Source organism: Ananas comosus, unplaced genomic scaffold (genome assembly GCF_001540865.1).
Source record: "Ananas comosus cultivar F153 unplaced genomic scaffold, ASM154086v1, whole genome shotgun sequence".
In the NCBI taxonomy this organism is placed as follows: Eukaryota; Viridiplantae; Streptophyta; class Magnoliopsida; order Poales; family Bromeliaceae; genus Ananas; species Ananas comosus.
Window position 1 is genome coordinate 11,908 of NW_017890862.1, and position 12,949 is coordinate 24,856.

Genomic DNA, 12,949 nt, shown 5'->3' on the forward strand with positions numbered 1-12,949 from the left:
ATTGGACGGCCTTTTTCATGCAAACCCATCTACTATTGCCTATTGCCTGACACTAGTATATTGGGGGTTTTCCCTGTTGTTCTAACTAAGTGTTTCTAATTTTTTTTATCGCTTTCGTTCTGGATTTCTTTGCTTCTTCATCTAATTTCTTTATTTTTTTGGAAGCGATGATGACAAGTGTATCAAAAAAAAAAAATACTCTGAACTTTCTTTGGGCTATGAAACTGCCTGCTATTTCCGGAGAGGAATTTTTTCCTTGCCGCTTCTATTTCCTGAAAGCAATTTTTTACCCCTGGGGAAGCGTGGCTTCGGTGTTCTATAGGAGAGCAACCATCTTGCAGAGATTGGACGGCCTATTCAAGGGAAGCCATCTATTACTATCTGTTCACTGATGCTACTATATTGGGTTTTTTTCTTTTGTGATTTCTAACCCTCTCTTCTCTCCCAGCATGAAGTTCAGCCAAGATTTGCCGACGCAAGTGATGAAGGAAATGCTTTTACTTGGTTCCATTTCTCACACTTTATCTGAGCCTATCTGTTTTATTTGTTTGGTTATATATGTTTGGATTACTTGGTTTACTAACTTACTGCCTAATGTGATTACATGTTTCAATTACTTGGTTTATTTTTCTTACTATGTTTTTTGTTCAGGTTTTTTCGTTACTCTCTTAGTCTTCTTTCTAGACTGGGTTCCTTGCTTCTTTGTTTTCTTTTCTTTTCTTTGTTATTTTGTTTTCTTTACCCTTCTCCTTCATTTATTATTTTTTTTTTCTACTGTTCCTTTGTTTTTTTTTTTTTTTTGAGGCGATGATGACGACTCTCTTATGTTGTGATTATTTTTATTTTTTTTTCTAGACTATCTCTGGATTGGATGGAGCATTAGAAGGCAACTGTCTACACTAGATAGTACGGCTTTTCCGTCTGCAACCATCTATAAATGCTCCGCTTCTTTGCTTACTTGCTCTTACTTTTAATTCTTTCCTTTCCTTCCCTGCTACAACTTTCCTTGAATGTACAGGGTGTAATTGGCATTCCTGCCCTGTGGTGCGGCCAAGCTGGATGTTAATAGATTGTCCATTCTAGGTTTAAAGGCCTGTTTAAAGGCAACCACCTTCTAATGATTCTTCTGTTTCTACTTAATATTATAGGTTGGAGGGTTTGTTTAGAGGCTACCACCTACTGTAAAGCTTATGTCGAAAAAAAAAAGAGATTATACATGCTTGCCTGTTAAACCTGAGCCTCACCATTTTTCCTTCTATTTTCTTCCTGGATTATTTATGTACTAGTCTTTCGTTTTTAATTTTTACGTATTTCTCTTTTCTTACTATAACTTGCTTTACTCTATTTAATCTTGGTGTTTTTCTTCTTTTCTTTATTCAGGACACATGAACTTTCCTTTCTTGTCCTGTTTCGGTTGTTAGTTGTGTGTTTTTTTTCCTTTTTTTCCTTTCTTTTGCATCTTCTGCCTTGCTTCTTAGCAGTATCTTATTTACATTTGCGCCATTCTTTGGTTTTTAACTTCCTTTATTACAGTACTTTATAAAAAAAAAAGAATTATTGACCTACTTTCTTTGCAATCCAAGCCATGGCGACTATTCACTTTTCTTATGTTAGGATGCTTGGTGAGATTTATGAGCAACTCAGCCTAGGCGTCCCCCAGATTGTAGTGACCTCCGATACCGAAGGCAAATTCGTTGGATATGTTGATCTGCAAATTCCACACAGCGAAACTGTCGTCCAAACTGTTCGTTGTTCAAGTTCCCAGTTTCCTACTGCTATTGGCGTTGAGCAGGATGCTACGCGCCTAGCTATGAAGAGGCTTAAGGAAGAATGCAACTTGCAATTCAAGGATATTAATTATGATGACTCCCTCTTATACAAGAATTTATATGACCATCAAACAACTAATTGTGCCGTTTTGACTGCACAGTACAGTAATCTTTCTCGAGAGCATAGTTTTCTTAAGGAGTGTTATGTTAGTACAGTTGCTCAAAAGAATGAATATGTAAATGAGCGAATTAAGCTCCAAAATGCCATAGGGGAGTGCTATGCTGTAGTGAACCATATCACCGTTGAACTGCCTACTATCACGGCGGACCCCTTTGAGGCCATGTCCAATCAGAATGCTTAGTTGCTCAGACTACTTAATTGGTCCATGCTTTTGTTTTCAGCAAAGTAATTTTGCGCATGGCATTTTGGTTTGGTATAAATAATATAAGTACTTTGCTTTGTATTTACTATTTTGCAGTTTATGCAACTTTTATTACACTTCAAGTTCTCGCTGTGGTTTCTTCATATGGTTCTTCTATTCTTACTTAAGCTTATGGCGAAAAAAGAAAGAGATGATACGTGCTTGCCTGTTAAACCTGAGCCTCATTATTTTTTCTTTTAATATTTTCTTCTTTGATTATTTATGTACTGGTCTTTCATTCTTTACTTTTTATTGTTTTTTTTTCCTGTTATTTGCTTTTCTCTGTTTAATCTTGGTGTTTTTTTCTCTTTTTCTTTAGTCCGAGCACATGAACTTTGCCTTTTTTTGTTCTGTTTCAGATGTTGCTGCTCTCCTTTCAAGTGTGAGGAATGTACCAATTGTACTCTTTTTTGTATTATTGGCTTTCTTAACGTGTAGGCAATAATGCAACTCTTGGACATTTTTCTACTCTATTTGCCCAACGAAGCCCATTTTTCTTGCAGCAGCCTGCATAGTTAAAAAAAATGCAATAATATTAGTCAACAGTATATACTTTTCTTCGTTTTTGGTGTTTTGTAGGTTACTTATCTTCTAATTCACTTCCAATTTTACCATTTCGTTCAGATAATAATTATATATTTATTTCCATGTTTGCTTTATATTATTATGTGTTTGTGTGTTTTTCAAACCAATTGAAATATATTGTTTTACCTACAGCTTTCCACCATCTGCCGATGATATAAAGGAAATCCAGCCTACCAAAAAAAAGAGACTTAGATGAGTTAGAATTTACTTCATTTCTTCCTTCAAATATGTACTATTTAGAGCTAAGGTTATGTTAAACTTACGTTTTTTATTGCGTTCTTTATTTTTATTTGCAGTTTCGATGAAGGTCCTTCCACAAATGAAGACCAGCTATGAAGATTTCAAATTGATATTGCATTTAGATTATATGTTTTATTGTACTGTTAATTTATTATATTTTCATAAGAGTGACGCTTAGTGCTGCATTTTGATTACACTACTGTATATTTATCAAACTATTTAAGGCCGAGTTATGCTAATACCATATTTTGATTATACTACTATATATTTATCAAACTATTTATTCGCAGCGAAGCGCGGTGTTTTCACTGGTTGTACTAATATGACACATGTACATTTAATTCCTACTTTATTGCTATTTTTCTCTCTCCACTCTCTTTCTCCATAAATGTTCTCTTTCCTCTCTTTTTGAAGCAAGTGACAGGCTTTCTTTTAAAATTTGAATTTAGCATTTTATGTTCTCTTCTCCAAAAATAATTAATTTCTTAATTGAATCCTCTTCTCTTTCTCTAACTAATTTCTAATTTAACACTCTTTTTTCTCTCTAAACAAGACACATTCCCTCTTAAAATAATTTTTAATTAAAATCTTTAATTTCTAATTTAATGCTACCTTTTCTTTCTCTCTCTATTTCTTCGAGAATTGTGCTCTTTCCTCTCTTTTTTTGATGCAAGAGATCCAAATTTTATAATTTTTAATATATAGACATTTAATATACTATAAAATAAATTTAATTAATTAAATTTTATTTTAATTTTTTATTTTTTATTTTTCTATCATATAAATTTACCGGTAGATGTCGATACAAATATATGTTCAATACATATATTTAACAGTAATGTATACTATATTTTATAAATATAATTAAAAACATATCCATCGAACCCACAGCAAAGTACATTGCTAGTACTCTTAACTGTGGGACAATCAAAATTTAAGACGATACAACTTTGACAGGTGGAATAACATTGCCAGTAAAACGTGCTTGTTAGTTCATATTGACTCAAGTTTTTGCTGCCGCAAAGATAATTATAACAACCAAAACTTCAATAGTATTTGACACAGTTGGTAAAAGCTGTTAACTCCTGTTTTACTTTCACTAGCATTCCTCAATTGAGATCAAGATGTCCACACATAATTGTCAAAGGAAGCAGGAATGAAGTGGATCAGATTCTTTTCAACGGGACATGCAGAACATCTGATAGTCAAAATTTTGGAATCCCTTGAGGGAAGCATGTATCTTTCCCTGTAAAAGTAAACAGCCTCGTTTTGGTGCACAACTCTGTAAGTCTGGAAGTAAAACTACTTAGAAATCACGAGAGGAGGCAAACAAAAGTGAAACCAGAATTATCAAGGCCCTATATTCAAAAGAGACTCTTTTTAGATTGCGCAGGCAATGTTGTACAACAAAAACATCCCCTAGCAACAAAAATCACTACGTTCAACTAAGCCAGTACACGAAGATCTCCTTTTCCTGGCACTGTAAATAGCCCTTTGTGGAGGGCTTAATTTGCACTTCCTAGAAAGAAATGGAGTGCGGATCCAGAAAAGTTCCCAATAAAGGAAGCCAAAAAATAGCAGTATATCAAAGAAAGCCAACAAGCGTACAATTGATATGTAACTGCAGATTGTGTTGCTAACGAGAGGCATGGTCCACGATGGTACATAGTATCGATGGGCAAGCACTTGTTGCCTGTGTAGGTCAACTAGAAGATGTACAAGCATGCGAAGGCCGTAAGAACTGTCGTCAAAAGAACTGAAACTGCATTCACGGCGTTGTTGTCAAGTATGCTCATTCCTGAAATCCTGCTCACTGTTGGCCCACGTTTACTCACCACCTTCATTTACACCAGACTCAACAGATGAGAAATTTATAGTTACTTGTTACCAAAGAAGAATTATCACCCTTAGACAGATTTAGTTGATTAGCGCAATACTACTGATTTATGAAAGGCGTTTTGTTTTTACTATTGTTGTGCGTGCGTGCATGACAAAAGCTTATCAGTAAAGTTTTCATTCTGAAAGCAACCAGCCACATTGCTACAAACCCATGTAGGTTCATCTTGTCAATTTAGGTGTTACTTAGCCTGTTTTACCGTAAAAGTTCTCAACTAGATTTTTAATTTCCCTGTTATGACTAACACTTTACAGAAAATTAATTTATATCATAAAAGTCACATTGCGTGAAGAAACTCTACTTCTGAGAATAAATTGAACCTGATGTTCTTGGTATCCTGATTGAAGACACACTAACAAACGGCATCTGCTAAATTCAGTAGTAGACCAAACAATTTGTCACTTGGTGATCAGGCAATTATCTAAGGATGGCTCTGGGAATAAGGAACCTTCCTATAAAGATCTTGGCCATTTACCCATGTTTATATAAAGAAAGTCTACTTGTTTCGTAGTGTCTCAACATAGATAAATGAAAGTTCTATGAACATCGAATTTACTCATTCACAAGAAAATAGTGACAAACACAATTATTATTTAAGGCTCCGTTTGGTAATGGGATAATGACTGCAGCTTTAAATTTTTTTATTCCTAGAATATCTCAATATTCTAGGATAGAGAGGAATGAAAGTAATTTTTTGTTTGGTAAAAGTTCTACTTATTCTCTGGAATAGACAAAGTGATGTTTGGTAACTTTCCTGAAATAAGAGAAGAACAGTTGGTAAAGTTGATTGAAATATTTAAAAATGCCAAGTTTGCCTTTATGTATATAGTGAATCTTTTTTTTTTGTATAATAGATATACAATACTTGATAAATTTTAATATAATTTTTCCAAACATAATTACAATACTAAACATTATAATTAAGAAATAATATTTTTTTTCTGCAGAGTAGTGCAATATGTAGTTAGTAAGATAATTTTAAATTAATTTATACAATTAGAAATTTATAATAACCAATAATATATGCAATAATAACTAATTTATTTAACTGCCAATAATTTCATATAGTTAAACAAAAACACTAATATAAACACATTGCACTGACAAAATCTCTACATACTTGGCATTGGGAAAAGTGATGAAGCGGACGAGGCTTTGGTAGGTGGGTAAAGTGGCGCGGTTTCCGAGGCGACCCAAAAAGAAGGCAATGGTAATTTTATTGCCCTGCCCCTCGGGTTCCAGGAATAAACCTTATTCCATGGTTGGGGGAGAAATAAATTAACGGGTTATTCCAGTGAAAACATAGAATAACCCGCTTTGACCGGTATAAATTATTCTGAAATTTTTTTTTTCGTTTGGCGTAATAATGAAAATAAATTTGATTATTCCATAGTTATTCCGTTACCAAACGGAGCCTAAAAGAATGTGTCCAGATTTTGATATCAACAACAGAAGCACAGTATCTCAACATGTTAGTTTACCTTCTTCCGGACATTGCAATATCCACTGTACTGAAGCGTCGCACCCAGAAATGAATCAATCAGACTCCCAAGAAGACCAGCAGCTGTAGCAATGGGTATAACAAGCAACTGCCTCCAAGTTACATCAGAAGCACATTCAGCTGTCAGCAATGCGGTAATGACATAACTAAGGCCAACAACAAATCCAGCTGCTGCAGCTGCCAAAAGCCCATCCAAAGTGACCGCACCATTTGTACCCCTTCGCACAATCTGATGAGGTATAGATGGAAAATGGATTAAAACTTTGTAACAAGCATTTTTAATAATTTAAGTCAAAACATATTGTATGAATTGTAAAAGAAATATTTGGTTAACAATGAGACAAGAAAATGGTTGTGGGTAAAGCAGGAGGCACTGGCAGAGCTAAATAAAAGTTCCTTAAGGAGATGACTAGTCTAGCAGTGATTACGACCTTCACAGTTCCTTTCAATCAAGATAGGAAACAATGCATGCTAAAGCTAGCAGGAAAGCAACGCAAGATGAGAAAGTGTATCATATGAGGCAATGGTTCTGCTTTCTTCTACCCTTCCTCAATCTCGAAATCTTTTATCAAGGTAATTTTTCCTTTAATATTTCTGAAAGGATCAGCACCCAGTTATGATCGCTCTTCGGGGGGCTCCTAGAAGGATGTTTCTGCAGACAGTTCTAACATTTGTTGATCTGCATGGCTTGTTGCTCTCAAAACCAAAAATTCATGAAAGCATGATGTGTGATCTGCAGTCCTTGGTCCACTGGCAACTTGCAAAGAAAATCTACATTCAATTGAGCAAACAACCAAAATTCCCTACTTATCTTTTGTATAGTACGATTTAGCATAGGCAAATTAACAAATAGATAGAACCTGATTAGTGCAACTTTATTTTAAATCAATCACATACACAGAATTAGAACATAACAGGAAAGGCAATTTAAATCATTGGTTTAGTTTCAGTACAAGCTAGCCATTTGTAAAAGCCAAAAGATATATACTCGCATTAAAAATGAACAGGCCATACTGGCCAGAAGGAGTTTGTGATCTGAAGCAAGTTTTAATTGGAAAATTAAATATGCACCTTGAAATTTGTAACAAGCAGTGGCTGTGCCTTGCTAAGTATTCCAATTTCTGAGGACCAAGTGTCTCCATTGCAGCAGGCATAGTGCCCAATAATACCACCAATAAGAGCAGTGACAACATCTGACTTTTTTGTGTCCAAGCACATACCATGTCCCCTGGTCATTGCCGAGACTACAACTACCAATACAGTCGCGATTGCGCTATTAGCCAGAACTTGCACCCTGCCAATATAGAAGGCACAGTAACATAAGCCAGCGAATTCTGTAATCAATCACACAGAAGCAGAACACTATTGTCTGAACAACAATATACCGATGATTAAACAAATATTGGAGGCTCATGATTCAATTTAAGGAACAGAGATTGAAGGTCTTATTTCCATTGGACATGAAACTAATTTTATCAACAGTAGCCATTATTTCTCCTGTATAAATAGTAGATACTTATTGAACATTTAAAAAGTTGCTTAAGTTGCATGCACCAACAATGCACTTTATAAATTGGATACCTCTGTCCACCACTTTCCATATTGGAACTTGGAAGGAATGAACTTGAAACCTTAAGATTTCTTTTGCCTCCAATTCTTTTGAAGTCCTTTTTTATCATCCAACTTATTCAGTTTTTAGGTATTACGTTGGATAGGGTCAACATTTTCTTTTAGCTCATCTTATCTAAGAGAGTTTTCTAAACCCATTGGGACATGGAAAGGAAGAAGGGAAACCTCTTTAAAAGTTCTTTTAACTTTTTGTTATTGGACATTTTATTAAGTACTTCTAACATGGTTAATCTATAAAACCTAGCAAGATCTGACCATCTAATATTATTGACATTCTAAACATTTCAAACCTTATAAGTTGTAACTTGGGCAACACACTAACATTTAATGGGGCAACAAAAGTTCAAATAGTCAGAAAGGCAAAGACCCCTGTACATCTTTTTCCCATAGCTTCCAGTCTCTCTTAGCTTCTGCTACTTGATGATTCCCCCATGTCATCATGGGTTTATTGCTGTTTCCCACAATACAAGATTTCTAACTTTTCCTTAACAAAAGTTGGTTTACCTTCCTATTATAATAAGATTGTATTTATTCTAATGGTCTATGTCAATTATCTCATTGCTGTTGAAAGTGAATTAAACCCCGCACATTATCATCATATTGGTGCATTGCATCTTATTGTACTTCTTATAGTCGATTTCAGCATTGTTTCGATTTTCGACTAAAATGCATTATACAATATATGAAAGCTAATTGCAAGAAGTTGTAATAAAATGTGAAACAACCAATATTCTCCAGAGGCTTAGGATTTGAATTTAGGACCTACTCTAATACCATGTTAAATAAACGTGAAACAAACATTTGTCTCCACTAGCTTAAGCGACCACAGAATGGTGTTTTAATATTTTATATTCAACAGAAGTTCAGAGAGAACCATTCCAAGTAAACCCAATTCGATACAACTACGAACCAATATACCCAATACTACATATTTCTGAGTGCCAAAGACTAATCAAGAATTATTTGAATAACAAAGTGATCTGTTAAAAGAATAAATGATTGGGCAGCTTAGCCCTGTCCCATGATGAAGGATAGCTCATCTTAAACGAATTGTGAGCTTCGGAGATAGGTAGGATTATCAATTCGCTTCATCATATGCCGAAACTACACAATATTGTCTTGCTTCTCCTAAAAACCATTATAGATTCCAACACAGAATTCTTGAATCATCAGCAGAACCTGTAGATCATTATAGCATTCCAACATATTAATCACTTTCTTCACAAATTTTTTGCAATTATTGCAAAAACCAACAATTTCCTGATCAAAATTTATGCAGTATAGGTCAAATTCTTGATCCAAATTTTTAGCGTTCTCAACGAAATGAAAAGAAAATACACCTAAAGTCCGAAATCTATGCCTACAAAAACTCGACATAGAAGAACACAAGTAAAACAGGTGATCAATAAAGAAGTACTATGTTTCCAAATCGAGAAACGAAATAGCAAAAATCTCACCAGTTACGCTGTCCCCCTTCCTTGAAATCCTCCCCAAGTAACCGCTTCTTCTCCTGGCCAATCTTCGTGAGCTTCGAGGACGTGAAAAAGAACACGAGAAGCAGCGCTCCGAACCTTTTTACGACGAAAACAATGATCAAACGGACGAAGACGAGCCCTAATCGGCGAAGAACGACCCCGAGAATGGCCGAAAAGAGGAAAACGAACGAATCGAGAAGGGGACGGAGAGGGATCCGACCTGTACCCAGCTGCGATGTGGATCGCCATCACCAAGAACCCTAGAATCGCCCCGGAGAGGTCCAGGGAGAGGCGCTTGTACGCCCTCGCCGCGATCGCGGCGGAGAGCGCCACCGCCGCCACGGATCGGATCAATAATCCCTCCATCTCCTTCGCGCGCAGCGCCCTCTCTCTCTCCTCAGGGCGCTCCCTAGGGTTCTCTCTCTCTTCTCGGAGCTCTCACTGGGGAAGGGAGTGTTGGGGAAGCGGGGGAAGGGTAGTTTTTTGTACTGCACAGGTGAGAGACGAGGCTGATAATGCGCGGAGAGTGGACGGAGAGTGGTGGGTGTGGAGTTCAACGAGAGCGGGGAATCAATTCTTTTTTTTTTTGGGAGTGCATTAATTTCCGGAATAGCCCCTGTATGGTTAAAATCTTGAGGATCAGTTCTTGTAATTAAAAAGGTACAGAATTTATCTCAGGGCTTTTTTTGCAAGTAACGCCCTGAGTAATTTTTATTTTAAAACTAGTCCTATCAAAATTAAAATTACGAAGATGGCCCTGATCCTGCCACGCAGGCGCCCCATAAGGGCCACGCGGGCAGGGCTGGGGCCAGGATATTAGGTTGAACACGGTGAATCATTCACCATATTTAAACACGATGAATGGTTCACCGTGTTTAGTATGGTTCACCGTGTTTAGTACGTATTTTTGTATATTGAAAAGAGGAATAGGAAGTAGGGATGTCAATAGGTATGGATATCCGAAATATTATTCGAATCTAAACCCGAATAAATTATATATATATATATATATATATATATATATATATATATATATATATATATATATATATTAGTAAAATGTACGTGCAAATGACCCACGATAAATTAATTATTTAGAAAAATCCCAGGGGCAGCAACTATAATTTTTTGAAATTTTTTAATTTGTAGGCCCATATTTTGTGATATGATTAGCCAATATGGTATCTAAAATTTAAATAATAATACCGTATGTGAATTAAGATATGCTTTAATAGATAAAATAATTACAATAGATCTCTAATGCAAAAATTACTTTTGAAATTAAATAGAAAAAGATAAAAATCTCTTAAGGAAATAAATTTTTGAAATTAAATCGAAAAATAAAATCCGCTGTATCTTAAAAGAAAAGTATATTTTGAAATTAAATAGTGATAATCATCTAAAAAAAGAGTATTTTAAAATTAAAATGTGAAAAATATCTTTTATAGAAATTTCACACCCGATAATCTGTATAAGAAAACCTTACGTTTGAAATTTAAATAGAAAAATTTTATATTTTAGGATTTTTTACATCAGTAATTGTTATAGATGAACTTACGTATTCATTGCTGTTATTATTTCTATTTTTTATTCTTTTATATTTAATTTTTCGTACGAAAGAGAAAAATGGGCCGGCTAATTTTTTCTCCGCCCGAAAAATGGCGTCTGTCGGACGAAAACCCAAATTTGACATATACTGCTTTATATATACTCAGTACATCGTACGACTCCAAAACTGCACGTAATAAATTATTAAAAAAGTTATATTATTTTATAATGTATTTTTAAATTTCTATTAGGCCATATTTAGTATGATTGCAAATATGTATTTTAAAAAATTTCATAAATAATAAATCTACCGCTTTATTAAGAAGATATGCTTTAGATGATAAATAATTAAACAATAATCTCTTAATGCAAAATATAGCTTTCTTGATATTAAATAGAAAAATAAAATCTGTTAGGAAATAAAATTTTTGAAATTCTTGAATAGGAAAATAAAATCCGTTATTTAGAAGAAGAAATAATTTTGAAATTAATATAGATATATCTAAAAAAGATATTTAAAATAAAATAGAAAATATCTTTTATAGGAGTTTATACCCCGCTCTCTCGTTATAGGAAAACTTAACTTTTGAATATTAATAGAAAAATCTTATATTTTATCAATTTTTCCATCGTAGAATCTGTTTATAGAGAACTTACGTAATTCCTATTTCTAGTTTTAATTTTTCCATTCTTATATTTAAATTCTTTCTAGAGGAAAGAGAACATGGTTGCCTGCCTAATTTTCTCCGACCGAAAATGGGTTCTGTCGACAGACCCAATTTGAATATACGTGCTTCGATATATAATATTATATATATATATATATATATACTACGTATATATATATACCTATAGCTATATATATATATATCATATCATTACTTTACTTTATAAAGCAATATATAAAGCTATTGTTTAATAATTTTTATCTTAGATTTTCAGCTCAACGTACTTAGATTTTTTAAACCGCCTGGGCCGTTAGATTGGATTTCATCTGGTCAGAGTTTATTGGTCGGATCATTTGGATATTATGTTTATTATATTGTATAAAATAAATAAATAATAAATCAAATGTATGTACTACTATTATAATACTTACTATATATATTCGATTCTGGATATCGAGATAATACTTTGCGGTATTCCATACTTATTTGACAATCCCTACTTCCTATTTCTTTTTTTCAATTTATTACAAAAATATTTCGAATTAAACACGGTGTCTAGTTCACCGATGTTTTGAACACGGTGAAATGGCTCACCCGTGTTAATCTTAAACACGCGGTCCCAACCCTACGTGCGCGTGGCGCTGATGTAGGCGCCTGCATGGCAAGTCAGCAGCATTTTTGCAATTTAATTTTGACAGTGGCTATTTTTAAAATAAACAATTTACAGGGGCCTAAATGTACAAAAAAGCCCCCTTTTCATGGTCTCATCTGTCGGCTCTTCTTGAATTAGCTATCTAATTTTTAATATTTTTATTTTCCTTCTAAACATTTTTAAATTTTGTATTTTGCGGTTAGTCAATGAATATTTTGCACCTTTAAGTTTGACATTATTGGCTCATCTTTAATGCGACTTAATTAGATCATTATTTTCATACAATTTAAGCAACTTACAATTATTTTTAATAAATCGATTTAGCTTATAGTTTTAAACTCAAAAGTTTACCATTCATGACTCAAAACAAAAGAAAGATTCAATAATTAATCAAAATTAAAGATTTGAATAGCCTAGATTTAAAGCTAATCTCTAGTTTGGACCGGTTACATTGTGGATGTTGTAGTCTATTCATTTTAGGTAAAAATGAATGCTCCACGACCACTTCCTCTACACTATCAGCAATTCTGCTCAAACAGCGCTCTAACTTTTTTTTTTGATTA

At 34.1% G+C, this 12,949-nt stretch overlaps 1 protein-coding gene across 2 annotated transcripts; it reads right to left on the minus strand.

Moving 5' to 3' along the window:
• Nucleotides 1-4,379: 4,379 nt before the first annotated feature.
• On the minus strand, nucleotides 4,380-10,053 carry LOC109704347 (protein PGR-like). Of its 2 annotated transcripts, none has more exons than XM_020225104.1 (5): nucleotides 9,739-10,053; nucleotides 9,501-9,614; nucleotides 7,486-7,708; nucleotides 6,395-6,643; nucleotides 4,380-4,870 (listed from the first exon to the last, which is right to left on the minus strand). In XM_020225104.1, the coding sequence occupies exons 1-5, from the start codon at nucleotides 9,882-9,884 to the stop codon at nucleotides 4,844-4,846; spliced, it is 759 nt and encodes a 252-aa protein (XP_020080693.1). In that variant the 5' UTR covers nucleotides 9,885-10,053; the 3' UTR covers nucleotides 4,380-4,843. The 2 variants fall into 2 exon arrangements, with proteins under 2 accessions (XP_020080693.1, XP_020080692.1); XM_020225103.1 differs by having other exon boundaries at nucleotides 4,380-4,854; nucleotides 9,739-10,049.
• Nucleotides 10,054-12,949: the final 2,896 nt, after the last annotated feature.